The sequence below is a fragment of the Plutella xylostella genome, chromosome 18 (genome assembly GCF_932276165.1).
Source record: "Plutella xylostella chromosome 18, ilPluXylo3.1, whole genome shotgun sequence".
Lineage (NCBI taxonomy): Eukaryota > Metazoa > Arthropoda > Insecta > Lepidoptera > Plutellidae > Plutella > Plutella xylostella.
The window spans coordinates 9023079-9049724 of NC_063998.1; the positions used below are offsets into that span (position 1 = coordinate 9023079).

At 39.8% G+C, this 26646-nt stretch overlaps 1 protein-coding gene across 2 annotated transcripts; it reads left to right on the forward strand.

Annotated features, from left to right (window-relative positions):
• On the forward strand, nt 1-25977 carry LOC105386852 (alpha-(1,6)-fucosyltransferase). Of its 2 annotated transcripts, XM_048627290.1 has the most exons (13): nt 1-233; nt 8696-8952; nt 10695-10910; nt 14329-14494; nt 18148-18334; nt 19096-19212; nt 19819-19939; nt 21675-21828; nt 22205-22375; nt 23399-23508; nt 24034-24085; nt 24988-25062; nt 25171-25977. In XM_048627290.1, the coding sequence occupies exons 2-13, from the start codon at nt 8741-8743 to the stop codon at nt 25279-25281; spliced, it is 1692 nt and encodes a 563-aa protein (XP_048483247.1). In that variant the 5' UTR covers nt 1-233; nt 8696-8740; the 3' UTR covers nt 25282-25977. The 2 variants fall into 2 exon arrangements, with proteins under 2 accessions (XP_048483247.1, XP_048483245.1); XM_048627288.1 differs by lacking the exon at nt 24034-24085 and having other exon boundaries at nt 2-233; nt 23399-23560.
• Nucleotides 25978-26646: the final 669 nt, after the last annotated feature.

Consider the following 26646-nt stretch of genomic DNA (forward strand, 5'->3'; position numbering starts at 1 on the left):
ACATCACTAGTTATATTGAAGTTTGTCCCGACCCGATCGGTCGAAGCGGCTCCTTTGCGTTGTGATTGTGAAGTTACATTTTACGATTTATTTTAAATTTAATGACTTTCATTAAGTTTACGTTAACGCTATGAAATAAATCTGCGATAAGTGTCTGTGAGTGAGCGTGTGTATTGTGAAAATAATTTAAACTGCAAGTTGGAAATAGTTGGAGTTGCCAAAAACTGGTTTAGGTAAGCTCTGATTATTTGAATATTAGTTTCGTTTTTATTGACCTATGACTCGTGTTGGAGTCGTCTATCATTAGTTGTAACATGTTTGCAACGAACGATAAGCCGCGGTCGGTGTGTTGTGTATATGGACTGAGATTTCATCTAACTAAATAGTCAATATCCGGCCGACAGTCCATCTCTGCTGTATTATAGTACTTATAATAATGTCTATTACTAGCTTTTCCCTGAAGCTTTGGTTTGCCATAAAAGGTTTTCCCGTGGGAATACCGCTTATTATATATGTACAGCTTACTATAAGCAAAATAACATAAATTTGGTTCAGCACTTTTCCAATGAAAGAGTAAGAATCATCTATCCATACTAACAAACTTTCATGTTTTTAATATTAGTAGCAAAGAACCTATTAAAGATAAATAAATACTGTATGCCTCCAAAGATATCTCCTATACTCTTATACAAAACAGGTTGGTTGTAAGTTGGACGTAGTTACGCAGAAAGGCCTCAATCCACAACTTGGTCAAAATTGAGTTATACAGGGTGTCCCAAAAGTCAACGTCATCCCTTAAAGGGCTGATAGGTCAGCTCATGAGAGGCCAGAATATCACAATATGACCTTAGTAAAAACTCGATAATTTTCGAGATATTGACACTTTTATAAATTTGCTGAAAATCGACTCCTTGGATCAGTTTTTTGCGTGCCGCCGGTACATAAATCCATATTGTTAGAATTTGTTTGGTGTTGCATCACCCTGTATAGCCCTGCTATTGATCGCGGTCAAAAAAAATATCGAGTAATGCTGTATGTTAAAAAAAAACACGGTTTTCAAAGTCATAAAAGGTAATCGTATTTTTTTATAAACAACTTTGACTCTACATACTGTAAAAAAAATATACCACGCAAACCTGGCACCTTATTTGAAAAGATTGCTCATTTAATGCAGTTTCCAAAATAGTATGAAACGTTGCTATTGTTTCAATTAACAAAAAAGTTATTGCTATTTTAGTACAAAACGACCTCGATGTAAAATTGTTTGAAGGAAATTTATCTGACTGAATTTATTAAGGGTAAGTCATGTTGGAATGAATAAAAGTAAAATAGGTGGTGGGGTCAGCCGTGCCAACATATGACGCAAAAATAGCTAAGAAAAAACTTACCAAACTCTTATAAAACATATTTTGCGTTTTTTACACCTTTTTTTAAAAAAACAAACATTTATTGACTTTTATTTTTATTTCTCAAAATTATAACACCACATTATTATATTAAGTACATAATCAGCAAAAAATAATACTCATTAATGGTCATAATCATAATTTTGAGAGTTTGGTTTTGTTTAACAATAACTTTAAAATAAATAACAAGTAATTAGAGGTAATGTTAATGACAAACTGATCTGTCACTTTTTTGGATACTGTACATGTGTAAGCGTTTTACTTGTACAATATCACACATTAGCACAACTCAGGAATGTACGTTACCATGCGCTACATTTATGGGGAATGTGGAGTTGGTATAGTCCACTTTTTTCGAGAAAGATACTCAAAATGCGTTTTTTTTTTAACTGTGACAACGTTGTCTCTTTTCCCACTCCTGGCCACACCACCTATTTTACTTTTACTCATTCCAACATGACTTACCCTTAATAAATTCAGTCAGATAAATTTCCTTCAAACAATTTTACATCGAGGTCGTTTTGTACTAAAATAGCAATAACTTTTTTGTTAATTGAAACAATAGCAACGTTTCATACCATTTTGGAAACTGCATTAAATGAGCAATCTTTTCAAATAAGGTGCCAGGTTTGCGTAGTATATTTTTTTTACAGTATGTATAGTCAAAGTTGTTTATAAAAAATACGATTACCTTTTATGACTTTGAAAACCGTGTTTTTTTAAAACATACAGCATTACTCGATATTTTTTTTGACTGCGATCAATAGCAGGGCTATACAGGGTGATGCAACACCAAACAAATTCTAACAATATGGATTTATGTACCGGCGGCACGCAAAAAACTGATCCAAGGAGTCGATTTTCAGCAAATTTATAAAAGTGTCAATATCTCGAAAATTATCGAGTTTTTACTAAGGTCATATTGTGATATTCTGGCCTCTCATGAGCTGACCTATCAGCCCTTTAAGGGATGACGTTGACTTTTGGGACACCCTGTATACTAAAACATGCTATTTAATGTAGGGTCTAGCTGTCAAGAAAACAAACACAGTAAAAAACCAACTACAACATACTTTTTTGATGTGGGGGACCAACCCACATTGTATGAAACACACATTTTTTTGTTTCACATAAAGGACTCAAACTGTTTGAGTCCTTTTACAGAAACGCATTTCCTATGAAACCATGAAAAATTTAGTTTTTCATAAAAGACTCAAGCGCTCTGAGTCGTTTTAGAGAAATACGTATTCATTAAAAAAAGACAATTTGTATTTAGCAGAAAGGACTCAACCCGTCTGAGTCGTTTTAGAGAAATACTTATTCATTGAAAAAAGACAAATTGTATTTAGCAGAAAGGACTCAAACCGTCTTGAGTCGTTTTAGCGAAATGCTTATTGATTGAAAGAAGTCAATTTGTATTTAGCAGAAAGGACTCAAACTGTCTGAGTTGAGTAAAGAGATAAGTTTTTAATAAAACAGTTCCTGTACTACCACAAAAAACTTTAAACACTGTTTAACAAGTGCTTAAAACGAAATTTGACAGATGTTGTAGGCGTTTGACAGCGCTAAACACATGTTAAATACTGTCTAAGTTTTTGTGGTAAGGCCTTTCAAATTTTATTTGGCAGAAAGGATCCAAACTGTTTTTGTTCCTCTCTTGGCCACTATTCTGTCACCGCATTTTTCCACCTTCCGTCCCCCCACGAGCCAAGTATCCTGCCACTCCCATTTCAGTTCGGCGACCCGCATACCGACGTTGAACACTTTCCTCTTTTGACGGATCACCACGTTGGGAATACGTCTAAGCGAAATACTTAACATGGCTCGCTCTATAGCTCTTTGTGGAACTCTGATTCGGTGCACAGTTTCGTTGGTCATCGTCCATGTATCGGCACCGTATGTTAGTGTGGGCAAGTCACATTAGCAATTAACAATCCATAAGCAGCGTCGCTCGACTCTCAAACATCTAGGTATCAGATTCATACAAGTTACGCCCGATTTGATAAGCGAGCGACGATGCCTAAGGATTGTAAATGGCTAATTTTCGGTGGTGGTAACTCCAAAGGAATTTCACAAGGTGACTTGATTCTCACACGACTGTCGGACCGGGAACCAAATCGACCACATTTTGATTATTCGAAAATGAAGACATTCACTTCTAGATGTTAGAAATACTTAAGAAGGGTTGCTAAAGTCAAGAGTGATCACCACTTAGTCGTTGGAAAAATCTGCTTGACGATAGCGGGAGCTCAGAAGCAGGCCACAAGATCTGCCAAAGATGTCGCTGTAAATAAGCTGCAAAATAATAAGACACAAGGAACACTTAAAGAAAGAATGGATGTCTAAAGGAACATGGCATATGATAAACTCTCCAAGGAAGACTTAAAATCGAACTAGACTAAAGAAGCACGAGTTGCGTACTAGTATTTTCTTTGTGAACAAAATATCAAACGTAATTTAAAAAAAGGACCAACGCTGTTAGTCTGATTCTGTATCTTGAAGAAAACAAACAGCGGCTGCCATGAAGGATCTATAGAAAGAATCAAATAAACTTTGCAACAAACCCCAGGATATCTCCTTGTTACTATGGAAGACCGACTTGTAAGATTGTATGACCACATTGCCGAAGTTTTTAAAGATCTAAACCAGTCTGCATCTGAGGAGTTGGATGCAGATTCAATAAACCAGGAGCATCTTGTATATCCAGATCTTGATGTATATCAAGAAGCATAATCGCAATCATTATGATTATAATAAAATCGATAGCAGTCGTTAAGCCTAGTCAGAGACCTTCGGGCGGCTTGAAAACATCTGACAGTCGGGTTGCCCAATTACCCGTCAACTCTGTCAGCACAAGCTTGCTTGTGTTGGGGTCCACTAACCCACACTGGGACAGAGTAGTGGACTAGGCCTAACCCCTTCCTTCATTGGAAGGAGACCCATGCCCTGGCAGTGAAGATGTGACGGGTCGTGATGATGGTTAATGATTATGAGATTTATAATTATTCTGCATCTTGACATAAATTTTAATATCCAACACCAAAGTAAAGTCGAAGTGTTACGGACCATACGATCGCTGAAATCCCACTTTTCAGCAATCGTATGGTAAGCACAAGGAACGACGGATATCCTACGGAGGCATAAAAAGGAGGATAGTTGCAATATACCGAGGATGATGAAGTGAAGTTAGAGTAAAAGAGAATTTTATTTATGTCTTACTTTATCCTTTGAGGTTTGCTTATGTTCATATTGCTTTATCCAGAAAATTATGGGATAAATACGGGTCGTAGACACTTACAAAAAAGTAGGCTTCCATTTCGTAAAAAAATATATCAAAATCTGTTAAGTTGATCCAGAGTTTTGCTCGTGGGAACACATTTCCGGTTAGAATTTTATTCATGCCCAACTTTTTTCTATGAGGTTTGCTTTCCGTCAAAATGCTTTTTCCTGAAAATTATGGGATACAAACGGGTCGTAGATACTCACTAAAAACGTAGGCTTCTATTTTGTAAAAAAAATATCAAAATCGGTTAAATTGATCCAGAGTTTTGCGCTTGAGAATACAGTTCCGGTTAGATTTTTATATAGATGTGAAATGTTGTTTCCGATTACATTTCAATATAAAATATTTAATAATAGGTTTACTTTTGATATATAATTTTTATTTTGTGTAAAAAAGTAATGTCTTGTGTCTACAATATAAATATTTTACTTTAAAAACCATATTGTTATTAAAAAAAATATTTTATAAAAATAAATATTTGGTTGGATCCTTTCTGCGAAACGTTGAATTTCCCTGCTTGCATAGAAAAAGCTATTTAGGAGAAAGGACCCAAGTGCATATTTTCATTAATAACTCAATAAATATTCGTTATAGCTACACCATGATTTGCAATAGTAAAATAACAATAAATATGCATAATTTAAGATAATTTCCACATATAACATGCTTTTCATTGCTGAAGAATACCGATTAGAACTTTAAACGTCTATATCTCAGAACTAGGTTTGTGTGGGTTGAGTCCTTTCTGCGTAACTACGTCCAGTTAATAGACCGTAACACAATAAAAAAAAACTGATAGAAAATTATAAATATTTTTTACTGTAAACATGGAGGAGCAGGAGCGGTGGTAGCTCAGTCGGGTAAGCGCCCGCTTCTCACGCCAGAGATGCGGGTTCGATCCCGGCGCTGACATGTACCAATGAGTTCTTTTAACTTAAGTACAATGTATACCATCGCTCTTACGGTGAAGGAAAACATCGTGAGGAAACCTGCATATCTAGATCTAGCAAAATCTAGATATGTGAACCCACCAACCCGCAGTGGACCAGCGTGGTGTGGAAATGGTCCAAGCTTAGGAAGGCAGTTTAGACCTTGGGGATATGCACAAAGGTTCCATTCGAGAGAGCCAGGTGCAGGTACTTACACCCCCACAGAGAATAGAATAGAAATAGAATACTGTAAACATGTACATAATTGGAATTAAAACAATATGATGTTGCTGCGATGTGCAGGTTTCTACAGAAAGTTTTGACATTTGGTTTTCATGTTTACCTTCTCCTACTAATATTAGCCATCTATAGGCCTTTATGTACTGAAATAAATATTTTTGTGTTTTATTGTAATTCAGTTCTGAAAATGGCAGTTTATCTATGTAGTATGTATTATGAATATATGTATAGGCCTTTATGTGTATCACTACTATATGTATCAATTCTCTGGGCTAAAACTGGTTCCAAACCAGAACTACATTTACCCCCTTATTCTTGGAAAAGCTATAGGACGGATTGTTCTTTGAACGAGAGGGACAAAACAGTTCAATAGCTAAAATGTTCTATATCTTTTCCATGAATAAGGGGGTAAGCCTATTTTTTATATTAAGGGATATTGTAGTTTATGAGTGATCACAGTATCTACATACAGGTTAAAGCTACATAGGTTCTAGGCCCTAGGACCTAGGGAGAGAGATGTTAGCATTTTGAGACCTGTGGAGCAACTGTGGAGGTCTTTTCCTTAGCAGATGGGTATTAAAGAAAATCAGTTAAAGAGGCTACAAAAAGAATGATATGTAAACCAGTAGCAAAGAGTTAATTTATTTGTAGGGGAAGCCAGTGAAAAAAATATTATACTTACCTATCATAAAATAAAGTGTAGCTCATGGAAAGGGTCCTCTTTGCCACTGCTAAGCTAAACACACAGTAATTATTGTTACTGACTGATAACAATTATGTTCCATGTATGTCTACATCCAGATCAATTACCATTACCTACATGATAAAATAGCTCAAAATGATGGTGCTGGCTAAAATTATATTATTAGTCACTGATTTTGTAGATAACATACTTTTCATTCATTTTGAAATAAAAACAAGTTGATGTTCACTGGACAATCACCCTAATCAAAAGCAAAACAAAAAAAAAAAACTTGCCGCGCGATGCGAATGCAACGCAAGATTTTTGTCACTTCTTGTTTGGCGCATCTTGCACCAATGCTAGGTATGATGACAAAGACTGAATTAATGTTAATGTTGATGGCACATAAGAAATGATATGGATATAAAAGTGAAAAGAAGTGGATATAAAAAAAAATCATTTTCCAGGTGCAAGTGTAGAATGTGCACGTTTCCTTACGATGTTTTCCTTCTCCGTAAGAGCACACAGTATAATTACTTAAATTCCTTATTTATATGTAAAGAATTCATTGGTATACACCAGAAGGCCTAGCACGGGGCGCAAGATGCTCTCGTCAAGACGTGATAAAAGTCGAAGCTGCACGATGTGAGTGGCGTCTTGCGACTACTAACTTACAAGTTACAAGACGCCTTGACTGTCCGCTATGGTGTATAAAATACATTGTAGAGACATCATAATCGCCCCCGAACCGTGCATCCATCAAATTTCCAGAAATTGGCCACCCAAACGCAAATATTCGAAGCATGGCATGTTGTCCCAACATTCTGAACCTCCCGCATCAGACTTGTTTCGTATCGCCGGCCATGAGAACGTAGCATGTATCGTAAAGGCACCGGCACACTAGCGGACGTGGCTTACGGACGCGGCTGTCAACCGCGACTGATAGTGTGCACGGTTTTTGGGACAGTGCGTGCGTGCATCACTCTCGGACGTCTGAAAGCTGAAGGTCAGCCCAAGGTTACGTCCGCGACTTACGTCCGATAGTTTGAGCAGCGTAGTGTACCTTCCTAGTAAACAACTAAAAAGTTACTCCTTACCTAGATACCTTTAAGTCGCGGCTGAAAGCCGCGTCCGCTAGTGTGTCGGCACCTTAACTCTTCGTAATCATAAACCGTAAATATTCGTGTCGAGAGTCTGGAGCGCGCTTAACAGATTACCCATTATCATACCTATCCATCTGTGAATTAGTTTGAAATGTTTTCGAAACACTGATTGTTTGTGCGGGGCTCCGAAGATACTCACCTGTTTCCCACAAGAATAAGTCGGAATACCGTCGACTCTTTTCCCAAATTGTTTATTACGAAGATACGTGCCTGCACCTGCTGATTCTTTTATACTGACGTGCGAAGCCCCTTTTTCGAATGATGACTGATTGATGATGATTAATTCCTCTAACTCCACGAGGAGCATAGGGCCTCCACAGTTCTTCCCCAGACGTTCCTGTCCTGGGCTCTTTCCTTGGCTTCGTCCCAGGAGATTCCGACAGCATTGAGGTCGCTTTTTCGGATGATAATGAATTTTAATTGATATATTAAATGTATTTTAATGTTTCTTAGGCTGAGTCCGTATTGGTGCAAAGCAACGCAGCTATATAGGTACATTTAAGGTCAACATTAGCTTAAAGTCCCTTTATGCAACTCAGCGTTAGATACCTATTAATACTATTAAATAAAAGATAAATTTATTGGTTAATTCTTTGATCTTTTTGATACAATACATCTAGTAGGGCTACCCTCTGGTTTCTATAGCATAGAATAAGGAGTTATAGCACCAACACTTCCTACATAAACATAGCATATCCAAGGCGTCTATGCTCAGCGGCGGCGCTTTACATCATGCAAAGAAAAATAAGAACGAAAAATAACAACCAAGAATCAAGAGTGACGTGACAACTCTTAATATTCTCATATCTTATCATCATCATAAATAACGGTGTCTCGCCTGCAAGTTAGCCTTAAGCTTTGACAGTTGTAAGTATCCCTTAAAGCATTAAAGCAAAGACAAAGCAGAACATAACAGTGTCCCAGATGTCCACTCGGTAAAGCCATAAATCCCAAACATCCATCAAAACATCTAACAGCCAATCCCGTTGCAGGTGTCGCGAGCGCAACCAATCAGAAGCATGCCGTAGCGGCGGACGATGTCGTTCCACGAATACGCCATCATGTACGTGTCGAGCTGGAAGCGCGTTGTGGTGATCCTATTCGTGATCTGGGCGGGCACGGTGTACCTCATGCTGTCGCCATCGAGGTGCGGCCTGAACGAAGACCTCGACATTGTGGAGCTCACTAGCTTGAAGTCACAGCTGGAGGAACTCAGGCAAAATAATTTAAGGCTGCTGGCGCAGTTCAAGTGAGTTTCGCTCTTGTGGCGGTAGGTTTTAAACATTGACTTAAGTATAAATATATAAAGACAGGGCCAACCGCTCAAAAAGTGGCACCCTCGCGCTGGCCCTAAAATCTCATACATCTGTCATAATTTGTTTGAATTGGGGCCAGCGCGCGGGTGATATTTTCTTTGAAATAATTGGTTTTAAAAGGTTTTTTCTGTGGCGTGGTTTGTTTAGAACAGTGATGATTGTGAAGAGATGCGGTTGGACAGTTGGACACGGTAATTTGTTAGCCTGTTGTTGTGATTGGTTAATAAACAATGACCTTTTCCAAGCATTTAATGTAAGTAAATAAATTAGTACCCGTCCTTTTCTAAAAAAAACAGTTACATACATACAATAAATATAAAACCTCTGCTCATCGCAGTCGGGTAATACCTAAAGGTACTTCTAATACCTACATGAATATTGCACGCGTATTGTGTGATACGCTAGCGGTGTAATACATTGTTACTCAATATCTGAATGATGTAACACTTGCAACTGTAGTACTTGTTGCACAGAATATAAGGTCTAATGTTATGTGGTTTGTTGAGGTTCGATTACCCCGCCTGCGGTCAGTAAGTGTGAATATCCTGATTAACAATGGCGCTCTTCCTTTTCTACCAATATCTGATTTATGAACTCGGTTACCTTTTCGATATTATAATCTTTACTAGCTGTGTCGCCTTAAAAAAATCCCGTGGGAATTCCGGCATAAAAAGTAGCCTATGTTCTTTCTCAGGGACTAGACCATTATGTTCATATGACCATCATTTTCATTTTCATGTATACCAAATTTCATTCAAATCCGTTCAGTAGTTTTGGAGTGAAAGAGTAACAGATAGACAGACAGACACAGTTACTTTCGCATTTATAATATTAGTTAGGATAATAGCACGATTATTTTGCTACTATACGGGAGGCTAATGTATTGAATAGCCTATGTATTAGATAAAACTATAATCTTGCATTATTTGAATATTTTTCTCAATGATTGTGAAATGTTTTCATGTGTTTATTGGAAGCTTATCTTGAATGTAATAAGTGCAAATAAAGATTTTGATGGAGAATTACATGAGGCAGCACTCAAACCGAATTTTAAACAATAAAGGGCTATAAATACATGAGCATTAAGTCTAATGTGCCCCCAGCAAGAAACTAGCGCTCTACGCACGTTTTGTGGTATTATGAAATGTACAAGAGCTGATAACAGAATGTTATAGAGTGCCGAAATTAATGTGTGTGATAATGATAAAACAAGGTCTTTAAAAGCTTTACCGTGCAATATATATGGTATAAAAAGTAGCCTATTTATAGCACACATCCATAATGTTAACATTATAAATCTTATCACACTACCAATCACTTTCTCTGTCGAGCATTCTCTACCAGGTTACCTGGTAGAGAATGCTGCTAGCATTAAGTTTTGTACTTATGTTTTATGTGCAATTAATAATTTATAATATACATAATAATACATAATGTTAGAGAGTTAGTTTTCTCAAATCGAACCAGTAGCTTGGGCGCCTATTCAAACAACCAAATATTTCCTCTTTACAATATTGCCGTACCATAGACAAGTGCAATAAATGCCACATCACATAAAAGCGTAACGTAAACGGATCGCCTTTCTTTTCTTCTTCCAACCAGGCGTTCGCGAGCTCGCAACAGAAGAAACAAAAGACGTATGTGCCATGACGTTAAACCACGACCTTTCCCGCAGACAATCCGGCCTCCTATCCAACCTGGACCCGGGGTCGTTGCCCTTCGACTCGGGGCAAGGTCCGCCCGTGGAGTATGAGCACCTGCGGCGGCGCATCTACTCCAACATGAAGGAGCTGTGGTACTACCTGCAGCACGAGCTGGGCGCGGCCGCGGCGGGCGACGCCGGCGGGGAGCGCCTGAGGGACATACTGGACGAGGCCGAGGAGCGGAAGAGGTGAGGTTCTTCCAATGAAAGCCACTGGATGCGATCTTAAGGTTACCGCATCCAATCCTCGCCACTCTTCCTAGCCGAAGGGCATCCTAGACTACTTTATCCTAGTCGCGGTCTCCAATCCATGTTACTCCATGGTTTATAGGTAATTCGACAGATGGACATACTGGACGAGGCCGAGGAGCAGAAGAGGTGAGATGATAGGAATTAAGTTAAACTTCTTCTTAGCATTCTTCCTAGGGATATCCCAAAGCAAGCCACTGGATGCGATCTAAAGGTTTCTGCGTCCAATCTTTGCCAGCCAACTTTTGCAAGTCGGCACCCCATCTAGCCGGAATGAATCCTAGCCTTAGCAGAGATAAGCTATGCTGCTGTGTTGCGAAGATGGGTAAGTAATCAGTTTCCACCAGTGCTGAGCTATGTTCGCTATCCATAGCAACAGAGGCTCAGGAGAGGAAGAGGTGAGATGATAGGAATATTTTAACGGATACTTCTTTTTCTTAGCGTGTCGGTGGCCAATACTAGAGTTGGAATAGGGTTTTATCACCGTGGCGAAACGATTAATCTGTCAGATTAGTTCTCAGTCGCTGACAGCCCAGGCCCTGTACGGTGTACGGGGCACTATTAAGACGTGACAAAAGTTCTACGTCGCGCTTGTTCTTAAGGCTGCGCAAATTGAGTGAGAGAGATGCAAAACTTTTGTCACGTCTTAAATGCGCCTCGCGCTAGCCCTTCAGGTTGTGCTAAACAGATTCGTCACTCGAGGAGGTTCATATTTCATGACATTTCGATTATCACTACAAACTTACAAACATTGAATCGGTCCATCCGTTTCAGAAACCCTAGCCACAAATGGACAAATATGTCCACTTTGTCCACATGCCTGACTTACAAACTCACTATTTATTGGTGTAGAAATCAGAATCATGATTGCACTTATAAATACATGAAAAATCTGTAATTTATAATCCACAGTTATGAGACGTGCGTGTAACCTTTTGAGCATTAAAAAAGTATTTTTAGTTCCTTGCAATTTACGAATATGGTTAAAAAATTAACTCTTTAATTGACCATAACTATAGGTTCAACAAACCAGTACCTACTCCAAGGCTATAGAGTCTTATCGTGAGACGAATGAGACGATTAAATTATTCGTTGATAAATTTAATTATACTCGCAAAATATCTCCGCCGTATTTGGAAAATGTGTGATTCATAAAATCCTATGTGACTCACTTCGTTCATTATTTTGGGGGTTATTGATCTACATACATACGTGTGGCTTACTTCATTATTAGCATTACCAATAAAAATCCGCTGCTGCATCTTTAGGCATCTTGAAAGGAGCAAAATAGTGTTCTGTCTCGGCCGTCCTCATCCAACCACTACTGACTATCTCTTGAAGTTTGACCACTATATTGGAGTTTCTTATTTATCTTTTTTAACAGTATCCTGTAAGCTTATCTTCGTAGTGTAGAGTCTATACTAGTAGTAGAGGTTTACATCGACCACGGCTAGCCATTGAAAATCATCATCTTGATAATATTAAATTTTCTTGTTTCAATCTTTTATGCGCAATTTTTCAGTAATCGCGTATTTTTATTGTTAATGGTTTTATTTAGTTAAAGTCACGTCCATTTATGAGACATCATTAATTATATTGTGCTCTATTTAGATACACATCAGTCAGGGGAGTGGTTATGATGTCATAGCCAAAAAGTAGGAACCGACAAAAAATATTATAACGAAAATTAATGTGGTAGCGTGTTTTAGAGGCAATTGAATAGTATCCCACTTGCTTACTTTCAGTCTAAAAAGGATTTGAGAGGGTCGCAGAAGACTTTTTTGTGGATCTAGAATCAGATGATACACGAGTTGCAATCCTCTAACTTAACCTTTTTTACGATATTGTCAGAATTCCGAAATATAAAAACGCCTTTTTCATTCAGAAATAATGTAACTTTATAATGTAATACTTTTTTAATTGGTCCAGTAGTTGTGAATTAGATTAAATACAATGAAACAAATATTTCTTCTTGATAAATATTAGCGTAGATAAAAATTAAGTCTGTAAAATGAAGCCTACCTTATCTCATTATACGTCGTTAGGATCTGAGTTTTCCTAGAGATCGTTGTAAAATGTTCTTTTTAAATTTAGTTGCGTACATAAATGTAAAATTGTTAAATAGAATATCAGCAAACTACACATTATTTACTGCGATACATGAGCTTACATGTTGCCATAGCGCGCAGGTTCTAAAATGGGTCCGAAATAGGTCGGCAACAATCTATTTGTGACACCCTCATCTAAGAAACGTGACCGTAGCAATAGAGACAGATTCTGCTGGGATTACCGAATATTGATGGTTTATGAGATTTTAGAAAGAAAATGAAAAGGATATGATCGCTTTTATATTGACGAAAGACATCCTACATATAAAGATACAATCAACTTTTATTATTTCCGGAGGCTTTTTTAACTTGCCTATGTCCACATATAGGCACATATAGGACATAGGCATGGATTCGAGTGAATAAGGAGAACAAAAGGCGGCTCTTCCGAACGACTTATCTCTTTGGACATCAGTAAATTATAGCAACGTTTTTCTTTTTATTTAAAGTCTTACGAGGTCGCTGCACCTGCTCATAAATATAGCCTTTGTCTTGTTGTCATTCTACTTTTAGATTTAAGTATATATTCTTACAGAAAAAATACTTTGCCTTGCCTTTTTAAATTGTACGTTCCTTACAATGTATTCTTAATTTCAAGGAATTTACCACAGATAGCATAATAATATAAGAGCTTCTAGCTACCGGCGTATCTATGCTCTGTTCTCTTCTAACATAGCATACCGGTATACCCTGGCCAGTCAGCATCCGACAACTAATCTTACTGGCTCATCATTCGCCACGGTGACACATGACACGCAGAAGCATAAGGCTACAGGAATGGTAAACATACTACACTCACAGACAAAGAAACAGTTCCACTCACAAAATGTCGACGACACCATACAGCCCCAATTTCTTCAAATGTTTAAATTAAAATTTGAACGAAATATTATAGTTTTTAGTTGGTAATATCCTAATGCTTAATTAAATGTACTTCAATGTTGCAGAAGGCGTCATTAAGCTAGCCTTTTCCGTTTACTAGTAATTTGGTGCTTTTCTCACTGGAAACTTTTCATTGCCCGTGAGTGTAATAACCAGCCAGGATTTTTTTGGGTCAACTTTTACTCTTTTCTTTAATAACTTCCTACGTGACCTACTGCTGACAGGAGCCTGCTATTTTGGCCTCTAATTTATTATATATATTTTTGTGTACAAATAAAGAATATCTATCTATCTATCTATCTATATCGTTGCGTCCTTTTCAAACGCCTATCCTCTTACATCCACCCTAAACACCCGTCACCCCGCAGGTCGCTCCTATCCGACATGGAGAAGCTGCCCTCCCTGGACGGCTACCAGGAGTGGCGCGAGGCCGAGGCGGCCAACGCGAGCGACCTGGTGCAGCGGAGACTGCGCTACTTGCAGAACCCTGCAGACTGCGCCAACGCGAGGAAGCTTGTTTGCAACTTGAACAAGGTGAGGGTTTATGCGCTGTTTGTACATGCTACTACCTTATAGATACAGAGGAACGTCGCAAACAAGAGTTAAATGCAAAGCGTGATGCACTGAGAGACCGGCCACGTGCGGCCATCATTTACAACTAAGACGGCGGTGTTCTTACTTGTCCACACTGTGCGAGGAACTTCCCCGCCAAAATTGGTTATATTAGCCATCTTAAGGCGCACCAGGTAAAACATATAATGTTGTATAGGAGCCCGCGCACTAGGCAGCCACGAATTCCCATATATTTTACTGGCTGCCGCAACCTGGATGCGCAGCCAAGCTGCCTAGTGCGCGGAGGGCCTTAGGCGTTACAGTAAGTTAGGAGTCGTTGGCAATCGTCATATATGAAATCGGTCGGAAGGTCATCATAGACACAGACTAGCAGTGACTATCCGACATGGAGAAGCTGCCCTCCCTGGACGGCTGCCAGGAGTGGCGCGAGGCCGAGGCGGCCAACGCGAGCGACCTGGTGCAGCGGAGACTGCGCTACTTGCAGAACCCTGCAGACTGCGCCAATGCCAGGAAGCTTGTGTGCAACTTGAACAAGGTGAGGGTTTGTGCGTAGTACTGCCCTATAGATACAGAGGAGCAAACAAGAGTTAAATGCAAAGCGTGATGCACTGAGAGACCGGCCACCAGCGGTTATCATCTATAATTATAACGGTGTTCTTACTTGTCCACACTGTGCGAGGAAGTTCACCGCCAAAATTTGTAACATTAGCCATCTTATGGCGTACCAGGCGCTTTAGGCATCATAGTAAGTTAGGATAGGACGGCGATATGGTTCGCAACCTATCACGTGAGTACAAATGTGCTGCGAAAAGTGGGTGGCTCGCTCGTGAGCCACCTCTGACTACCCCTTCGGGGATTACAGTCGTGAGTGCATATGTATGTATATGTATGTATGTAGTAAGTTAGGAGTCGCTGGCAGTCGCCATGGCCGAAATCGGTCGGAAGGTCATCATCATCATCATAGATACAGACTAGCAGTGACTATCCGACATGGAGAAGCTGCCCTCCCTGGACGGCTGCCAGGAGTGGCGCGAGGCCGAGGCGGCCAACGCGAGCGACCTGGTGCAGCGGAGACTGCGCTACTTGCAGAACCCCACAGACTGCGCCAACGCGAGGAAGCTTGTGTGCAACTTGAACAAGGTGAGGGTTTGTGCGTATGGGTAGTACTGCCATATAGATACAGAGGAGCGTCGCAAACAAGAGTTAAATGCAAAGCGTGATGCACTGAGAGGTCCTCGCACAGTGTGGTCAAGTAAGAACACTGCGGCCATCATCTACAGGGTGTTGCAAAATGGGTATACTAAACCGAAACCAGCATGTCATCAGTTTCGGGCTTAGATATAACATGCTGCACATGCTGGTTTTGGCTTAGTATACCCTTTTTGCAACACCCTGTATAATTATGACGGCGGAGTTCTTACTTGTCCACACTGTGCGAGGAAGTTCACCGCCAAAATTGGTTATATTAGCCATCTTAAGGCGCACCTGAAGGGCTAGTACGGGGGGCTATTAAGACGTGACAAAAGTTCTCCGTCGCGCTCGCTCTTGAGGCTGCGCGATGTGAGTGCGCGCGATGCAAAATTCTGGTCACGTCTTAAATGCGCCCCGTACTAGCCCTTCAGGCGCTTTAGGCGTCACAGTAAGTTAGGAATCGACGTCAGTTGCCATGGCTAAAATCGGTCAGAAGGTCATCATCATCATCATAGATACAGACTAGCAGTGGCTATCCGACATGGAGAAGCTGCCCTCCCTGGACGGCTGCCAGGAGTGGCGCGAGGCCGAGGCGGCCAACGCGAGCGACCTGGTGCAGCGGAGACTGCGCTACTTGCAGAACCCCACAGACTGCGCCAACGCGAGGAAGCTTGTGTGCAACTTGAACAAGGTGAGGGTTTATTTATTAACTAGCTGTAACCGCGAGCTTCGCTTCGCCTTAAAAAGTTTTCCCGTGGGAATTCCGGGGTGAAAAGTATGTTCTTTCTCAGAGTCTAGACCATATGTATACCAAATTTCATTCGAATCCGTACAGTAGTTTTCGCGTGAAAGAGTAACAGACACACAGACAGACACAGTTACTTTCGCATTTATAATATTAATATCATTAATTTATTTAACTCAATTATTGCACAAATCTTGGAAGACCCAGAGAGAGACCTTTACCCAGCAGTAGGACAAAAAAGCACAAATATAGTAAACAAATGTACAGAAGGTGGCCCTAATGCTAAAAGCATTTTCTACTAACAAGCCAACCTACAGGAGGTACAAGAAAACTAGGTTAACTGGGAATGTATCTTTTTAACCGACTTCGTAAAAAGGAGGAGGTTCTCAATTCGTCTGTATGTATGTTTTTTTTATGTATGTTCATCGATTACTCATTGCTATGTTCTATGTATAGTTTTGTGCTCGCCCGATGATATAGGTGTTGGAAGTTTGAAGCGTGAGTTTGTCCGTGGTAACATACGCTCCAAAATGTATAGGCTTTTTCTAAACGAAATGTCGTATCGTTAATTTACTTATCACGAATCACGTGTACACGATCATAGGTAAAGCGTGTGGCTATAAACATTGTGGGGATATTTCTAGTAAAAGTAAAAACACATCAAATCATGCCGTTTAACTGTGACCAGTTAAAAACACATAAACTGCGATATAGCAGGCAATGAAAGTGTTTAGTTTTGCAATAAAGTTATTTTCACCGTGTTTTGTTTACAAAAGTCTAATCTTGTCTTTCTAAATTATGTTTAAGGCGACGCGCATTTCCTAAATAGCATTGCAATTTGTATGTAACTTGCCAAACATACTTTCTCCTTAGGCGAAATTTTTTGTCCTTCTTTCCGAGTTCTTTCCCCCTGTGCCATTGCAATAAAGCGACTGTTTCAGATATTTTAAAGTAACGTATTTTCTTACTATCTTTGAAACTTTAATAAGTACAACATTTTGTACAAAATAAATTATATTAATGTTACTAATTGTGGAAATTCGTTCCAAATAGGAATATGTATAGATAATTTCCGTCAGATAACTGTACAAGTACCTATCAATATCAATGAGATCATATCGGTCACGCAGTCACCACAACATTGAACTATAGGGGGGTCAAACAACTGGCATTGTACACAGTATCACAATGTATGTGTCAACTGGGTCATAACTCCATGAATACATAACACTGGACAACGGATGGTTTACATTTTAGAGATGGTTATCTGTTTTTGTTGCATGGATGAAAGCTTTAGATAATGGACAATGGAAATGACATTCGTAATGATTGTTATTTGGATTTCAATGTCGGTATGGGATACGGGCTGTACCTAAGTGTATGTGCACCTTTGTGCATAACCCTCTCAGGCCATGCTACCGTACCACCAAAGACACATTAGCAATTAACAATTCTTAAGCAAAGTCAATCAACTGTCAGATCCATACAAGTTATGTCAGATTTGTCAGGTGAACGACGCTGCTTATGGAATAATAATTGCTAATGTTCGGTGGTGGTAGCCCTACTGTTCTTATATTAACCTGTTACCTGTCTGCGTATGGATCTTTCCGAGACAAGTATAATTTGTGTCGGATTTCCCTACAATTAAGCGGTTAATAATCTAGTTTTTGCTCCCCAGGGCTGCGGCTTCGGCTGTCAGATGCACCACCTAGTCTACTGCCTGATATTCGCGTACGCCACGGAGCGCACCCTCATCGTGAACTCCAAGGGCTGGCGGTACAACACCAAGGGATGGGACTACACCTTCTACCCGCTTTCGGAAACTTGCACTACGACGTTTGACGATAAAGTGCATCCTTGGCCAGGTAACTTGATATACGATAAGTAAATAAGTACCTCAATATATACAACATTAATTGAGATTAATATCACATCGTAAAACAAAATAATATTGCTATTGAATTTCACATTCTTTTGAATTGGCGGGGAAATATGGCGATCTAAATAATTCATTGATTCAATTAGTACTGTGCACAGAGTACTACAGATTACTAATAAGTTACTGACCTAAGTAGTGCAGTAAACACAATACTAACAGTACCTATTAATTATATTTTTCAGAATCGCATTGGTATTCACTGCTGACTAACTTTATTGCTTCGCCGCCAATGCGTAATATATTTTATGTTAAATATTGCTTACCATCCGCTTGATCAATTCTAAAGGTGTCAATTGACCGCCGACGACATATGGGTATGACGACGTGTCGCAACGTCACTAATAGCTTCTATGGGATTAATTAGGCAGCCACTAACATCGCTCGATGACATGTCGATAGAAATACATAGAAACCAGTACTAAGGCTGTTTTCAACAGCATGCGGATTTCACGTGATCACGCACGCGGGATTACCCCGTACGCGTTCATACAAGTATTCATCGTAAAGCGTGTAATATGCTCGCGGGACGCGGGAAAATGGGGTGCAATCCCGCGTGAATCATGAAATCCGCATGCTGTTAAAAACAGCCTAACGTTGCGACAATTAACAACTGAAACCTCATGTCCTCTGCTGCCAAACGACACCTTTATCCTCCAACTTCCTCACCGTGTCCTCAACTGTCCTCAGCGCAATCCGAGGCGAAGGTGATCTCTCTGCCGTACATCGACTCCATCTCTCGCAAGCCACAGTTCCTGCCGCTGACTGTACCTAAGGACTTGGCTGCTAGAGTGTTGAAGTTTAATGGTGAGTTACTTCTCTATAATCTTGTACTTATTCTTAGCAAGACGCTACCGCTGTCGCCGCTACTTTATAGGGATTCGCATGACACAGTAATAGTAAACTGTATTTAAATAATTTAATTTGGCTACGCTCACTGAACTCGATACATACAAGATATACATCTACTTACTACAGATAGCTAGGTAGGTATTTGTGCGTTTAGTACTCCGTAGATGCAGCTAGAACACAGGGGTTTAGACAGGAGGTTGGTAATGACTGGAGGCTCCTTGGGAGTTGCCTATGTCCAGATTGACCAGCATTACCTTGGTTATAATATCTGCGGTATATCCCTACAAGCACAAGCAACAGAATATCAGCGCTGCAGTCTTACAGTTTAGCTGTAGCTTTATGCTGAATCAGAGTCCTTTCACTGCTACACCATAAATTTTATGGTGTAGCAGTGAAAGGATGGCATAAAATATAAGTACTTAATGCTATTTATAATCCTCCTGTTTTGTTGTAAAGTGCTTTGCATAATTATATTTATTACTGGTAGTGTATGTTGTAAAATTGAATAAATTTTTTATCTATCTACAAAATTAAATAACTAACATGTTCCCTGTACCCCAGGCGACCCGGCGGCGTGGTGGATCGGGCAGGTGCTCAAGTTCATCCTGCGGCCGCGGCCCGAGATGCAGCGCGCCATCAACGAGACCATCGCCAAGATGAACTTCCAGAGGCCTATTGTCGGGTAACTATTGTTTCTGGATGACGTTCTGATTATAACACAGACGTCTGTTATACTAGATTACACAAGTGTACCTACTGCGCGTGTCAAAAACTAGTCAAAAGGTTGTGCATTTCTCACTTTTGTTCATACATTTAGTTCCGTCCAGCTGTCATTATCAGTAAAAAAAATCATAGAAATGTGTGGATTTGTGGTGTCTAGTATAATAGACGTCTGTGGATTATAAGTATGTCGGTGACAAACACTAGGGCTGGTAGGGGAGGTCACCGAATGAAAGAGTTATTTGGACCCGATTTCATAATATAAAAGATAAAATTGTGAAATTAATGATGACAACCAATAGGAATATCGACCAATAGGTACATAGAGGTGATAGGTACATCTACACTAGCTAGAGCAAGTGTGTGTTGATATTACACCTCAGTTTAACCTTTTGTTTTTTGTCATATAAAATAGAGTAAATTCAGATTACTTGTTAGTGGAATAGAAAGGATGAATTCCAATGAATCCACTTTGCGTAGTTATAGCATAGGTACATGTGTTGATTTTAATATAGCATATTGAATTAAGTACTTATTATGTTTTGTGTTGATACAGTGGTTAAATATTTGAAATTTTCACGGTAACAATTGAGTATTGTGTGTTGTAAAACCCGGAAGGGTTTATTTTTTAACTTCCATACTTGTGGTCTTTAGAATCTGTTGTTTATATATAACAAAATTTAAATCACAACGTATATAAATATATCAGCCATCAACAATAGCATCAGTTTTTGAAAATCTGATAAAAATACCAATTTTGAATCACTATGCCTATCTAATAAAGGTTGTAATAATTTCATGAAAAAAACCACAGGCTAGGGACATAATCAAAAAAACATTACGGGCGTATTTACGGTCACTGTTAACGCTAACAGCCAGTTATTACACACTTACATAAGTGGCTTTTATTTTTATGGGGAGTAATCAAAAGTCTGTGTGTGCTATGCAGAGGTATGTAGGTATTTGATCTAGTTGTTAATAATCGAGTGAAAAGGTAATTATATGATTGAATATTTTTGGGTATTTAGTAAATATCTGTCGATGGTGCAGTGGGCCGCAAATGGTTTTTTATCTATCCTCCATCAAATATAAAAGCATTTCATAGCAGTAGCCGGCCATTTATATACCGAATAACCGAACCGAAGGACCTATGTCGAGCAGTGGATGATAATGATAACAGGCTGATAATTATGATATTTGCACCATTTGGGCACATCCAAGAATGGAGTACAGATCAATATCTGTTAATAATATATCCATGTGGCAACAGTAAAGCGTAAACGCTGCTACGTACGCATGTGTTGTTTTACGACCGATGTAAAAACGATAAAACTTGCAACGTAAACTATGAAGCGAGCTAATCATTTTAGTACAAATGCAATTATTATTGATGTTATCGGAAATTTTATACGGCTTCTACTATGCTTTAGGTTTACTAGTATCAGCTATAAATGTGTGTTTTATAATTATTTGGTAGTGTTAATAGTATTTATAGTTGTAGGCGTTTAGAATTATACTGGTTGGATGAGAATAGCAGAGTACACCAGTCTGAAGGAATTACATTTTATTTCAGTACTGTCAAAACTTAAATTTTGAACATGGTAAATAAGATTTTTGCAGTCGATTGCATACAATTTGGAAATTGCTGAAGTGATACTGTCAAAATCGTTACCAATAATGAACAACTCCCGTTTCAGCATCCACATCCGCCGAACAGACAAAGTGGGCGCGGAGGCAGCCTTCCACCACATACACGAGTACATGAAGCACGTGAAGCAGTACTACGACAAGCTGCAGCTGAGCACCGACGTGCGCGCGCGCAGGGTCTACATAGCCACTGATGACCCTAATGTGAGTACAACATACCGCAACTTTGGTAAAATTTGGGATTTTGACTTTTTGAGCTGTAGACCGACTTAAAACTCACTGCTCAGCAAAATGGCTTTGTAAAAAGAGAAAAATTACAAGTGGAACGATAGAAACATGATTTATAAAGTTAGACACCAGAGGCAAATGAGTGAAAAATCACTTAGTCCATTTTTGATTTTTGAGTTAGGTCATTATTGTACTATAGGTGCGATACATACATACTCATGCGGTTGCGATCTTGGTCATGTTATATACAACTATAATAGTTGTAGCCAAATTATGGAGTTTCATAGGTTTCTTCCTCACATTTTAAAGCAAAACTAAAATTTACAATAACCATTATTCTCTCCTCCCACAGGCGTTATCAGACGCCCGGTCCAAATACCCGGACTACACATTCCACGGCGACCCGTCCATAGCGAAGACGGCGGCGCACCGGCGGTACACCCCGCTGTCCCTCACCGGGCTACTGGTGGACTTGCAGCTGCTGTCTTCATGCGACTACATCGTGTGCACGTTCAGTAGTCAGGTGAGAGATGGATAGAGATGACCCGTCCATAGCGAAGACGGCGGCGCACCGGCGGTACACCCCGCTGTCCCTCACCGGGCTACTGGTGGACTTGCAGTTGCTGTCTTCATGCGACTACATCGTGTGCACGTTCAGTAGTCAGGTGAGAGACAGATAGAGATGACCCGTCCATAGCGAAGACGGCGGCGCACCGGCGGTACACCCCGCTGTCCCTCACCGGGCTACTGGTGGACTTGCAGCTGCTGTCTTCATGCGACTACATCGTGTGCACGTTCAGTAGTCAGGTGAGAGACAGATAGAGATGACCCGTCCATAGCGAAGACGGCGGCGCACCGGCGGTACACCCCGCTGTCCCTCACCGGGCTACTGGTGGACTTGCAGCTGCTGTCTTCATGCGACTACATCGTGTGCACGTTCAGTAGTCAGGTGAGAGACAGATAGAGATGACCCGTCCATAGCGAAGACGGCGGCGCACCGGCGGTACACCCCGCTGTCCCTCACCGGGCTACTGGTGGACTTGCAGCTGCTGTCTTCATGCGACTACATCGTGTGCACGTTCAGTAGTCAGGTGAGAGACAGATAGAGATGACCCGTCTATAGCGTGATTTAGTCTGCTTTGTGAAAACTAGGTGGGTAAATAAGAAATTATTTTAGGATATTCTGTAGACAGTTGAGCTGTTTCGTCGATAGTGAAGATAGCCTAGTTCGTCTTATTAGCGTATCGGTGATAAACACTAGAACTGATTAGCTTTCAATCAGTGAGTGCCCAAGGTTCGCCGGACATGTTATACATACTATAAGCTATAACTGTAAAGTTGATATGTCACTCGGTGAGGCTCCTTTCATGCACCTCATCGGCTTTCTAACCGGGTTCAAAATAGGAGGTTCCCAGTTTGCCCTGTATATAATGTTTCTTAGCGATTATCTCCCGTTGACCCATTTTGAAGCAGTTTTCAGAAAAGCATTTTAGACTGATAAATTCAACACAAAACAAACTAATTTCCAATTCTATCTTTCCCACAGATCGGCCGGCTAGCGTACGAGATGATGCAAGCGAACCGCGCGGACGCGTCCAACAGCTACTTCACTCTGGACGACATCTACTACTACGGGGGGCAGAACGCTCACAACAGGATAGCGGTGCTGCCTCACAAGGGGGGCAAGCACGAGGATATCTCTTTTGAGGTAAGTTTATTGTATATCTGGAGACTTGAACTAGAGGAAATGGCTAAAGAAACGGCTGAAGGGGCTCAGTTGTATTGTTGACGATATCTACTACTACGGGGGGCACAACAGGATAGCGGTGCTGCCTCACAAGGGGGGGAAGCACGAGGATATCTCGTTTGAGGTGAGTTCTTGCTTATACAGATAGAGATGTTGCAAAAAGGGTATACTAAGCCGAAAGGTGACTCAGGGGGTCATTCTGAACAACTTTTGTTCTACGAGTTTTGAAAATTCATGAAAAAAATACCATAGAAACTTTGTTGGTCACGTGACCTTTTACTATGAAGAACGAATATTTTTAGCTTAGTATACCCTTTTTGCAACACTCTGTATGGAGACTTGAACTAGAGGAAATGGCTAAAGAAACGGCTGAAGGGGCTCAGTTGTATTGTTGACGACATCTACTACTACGGGGGGCAGAACGCGCACAACAGGATAGCGGTGCTGCCTCACAAGGGGGGCAAGCACGAGGATATCTCGTTTGAGGTAAGTTCTTCTTGCTTATACAGATACAGATGTTGCAAAAAGGGTATACTAAGCCGAAAGGTGACTCAGGGGGTCATTCTGAACAACTTTTGTTCTACGAGTTTTGAAAATTCATGAAAAAAATACCATAGAAACTTTGTTGGTCACGTGACCTTTTACTATGAAGAATGAATATTTTTTTTCGAGAATTTCCAAAACTCGTAGAACAAAAGTTGTTCAGAATGACCCCTGAGTCACACCCTTTCGGCTTAGTATACCCTTTTTGCAACACCTTTATGGAGACTTGAACTAGAGGAAACGGCTAAAGAAACGGCTGAAGGGGTTCGGTGGTATTGTTGACGACATCTACTGCTACGGGGGGCAGAACGCTCATAACAGGATAGCGGTGCTGCCTCACAAGGGGGGCAAGCACGAGGATATCTCGTTTGAAGTAAGTTCTTTGTATACCTGAAGGGCTAGCACGGGGCGCAATTAACTGCAACTTTCTATAACTCTATCTACCGATGACTAGTATTAATATTCATACTATTTTGACACATTAAAAGTTACAACCTATCAAAATCGTATGAAAGTAACTACCAGTTATCGGTAGATAGAGTTATAGAAACTGGCAGTAAGACGTGACAAAAGTTCTCCGTAACGCTCGCTCTTGAGGCTATGCGATGTGAGTGGGCGGGATGCAAAATTTTTGTCACGTCTTAAATGCGCCCCGTGATAGCCCTTCTGGAGAGATTAGATAACTTGTTAAAGAAAATGGTTGGAGGTGTTCATAAGCCTTTTCGCGAATTCACAATATTCGAAAAACAAAAAAAAAAACTGAATGATGAGCTGAGTGAGCTCACTTTTGGCTTACCATATATCTGCCATAAAACTCATGTAATAGTTATTTTTGTCATTTGCAGGTGGGAGATTTCATAGGAGTAGCCGGGAACCATTGGAATGGTTACGGCAGAGGAACAAATAAAAAGACTAATCAGGTACGTTAGCAATACATTACACGATATAAAACGATATTTCACGAATGTTTGTATAATCATATACCTACCTACTTATCTTATTTTATAAATATTTTATTTTTCTTTCAGGATGGCCTGATCCCCTGGTACAAGACGGCGGACCACCTCGTTATGTACGCATTCCCAGAGTACAAACAAGTCCCTCTGTACAAGGGACAGAAGATAGACCCGGATACGTAGCAGGCAGAAAAGAGGTCCGGCCTGTAAGACCTCGTTAGTGAAAAAAAGTTAGCAAACTGACAAAAAAAGTTTAGTGCAAAAGTGTTTTCGGCCAGCCATAAAGTCGGCTGTTTTTGTTTCGTTTGGGGCTGTGCAAAGGCTATGGAATGTGTTGTATAGTGCCACTAACTTCTGTGGTCCGTTGACAGCTAAAGTGCGCAAACTTGAATGCAGTGGATACGTTTTTGGTTGGCTGTCATAGCATCAGATTTTATTAGTTGGTGTCCTTGATGTTTATTTAACTTATTCATACAGTTTCAAGAGATTAAAATCAATGATGAATAGACTTTTCAGCATATTGAAGGAACATGTATGATCAATTTTAGTCCCCTGAAATTTTACGGAATTTAGATTATTTTCAAAGTCATGAATAAAATTAGTCATGACTTTTAGTTATTAATGAGTCTCATCCAATGTGCTCAAACATTACTTCATAAAGTTCAAGAAAAACGATTTCTATTACCTAAATATTTGTGGCCGGCTGTATAAATGATATTTTTCATATTTCGAGATCTGTCGGAGCTAAAATCTCTATTAGATCTTTAACTATTTTAATAACTCCAGATTACGGTTTTTTCTCCTTTAGTCCAATTAAAGTTATTAGAAGAATAAAATAGTGGCCATCACTGTCTTTCTAAACTCCAGTTTCCGATAGTTCGCCATCACTGTCTTTCTAAACTCCAGTTTCCGATAGTTCGCCATTTTATTTATTCTGTCGTTTTTAATGGAGATAGATAAACCCAGCAGTTTCTTAGTATGTTAATATTATAACGAGTAATTTAGTTTTGATACGGGAACCAAGTCACAAGCATACCGATTTTAGTGAGAATATCTAAATATTTCATCGTTTTAGTTTTTAAGTTTTTTTTCTTCCTCTGATTTAGCCGTAGAGTTTGAACATAGATCAAACTCTTATTATTTAGTGTAGCTATGACTACTGTACCTTTTTTCCAACTGCAAACAGATACCTTAATAATTAATATGATTTCGATATAGCTATTTTAAAAATGTACCTACCTCCTTCTAATGACTAACAAAATAATAAGGCTATATTTCCTATAAATAATCCAGTTTGTAATACATGGAATTTATATTTCAGAACAGAAATATTTTATACAACATTGATCGATTGGTTGATTATAACTGCCGGTATTTTTAAAAACATTCCACAACAAACTATGCTATACAAGTGCGCTATAAATCGAATATTTTAGCGTACTTTAAAACATCATTCCACAATTTTTTTATGAAACATTCGTACCATAAATACAAAAACTTAATAGGCTTTCCACTGCGTTTAGCGGAGGTCCATCGCAGTGGCGCCGT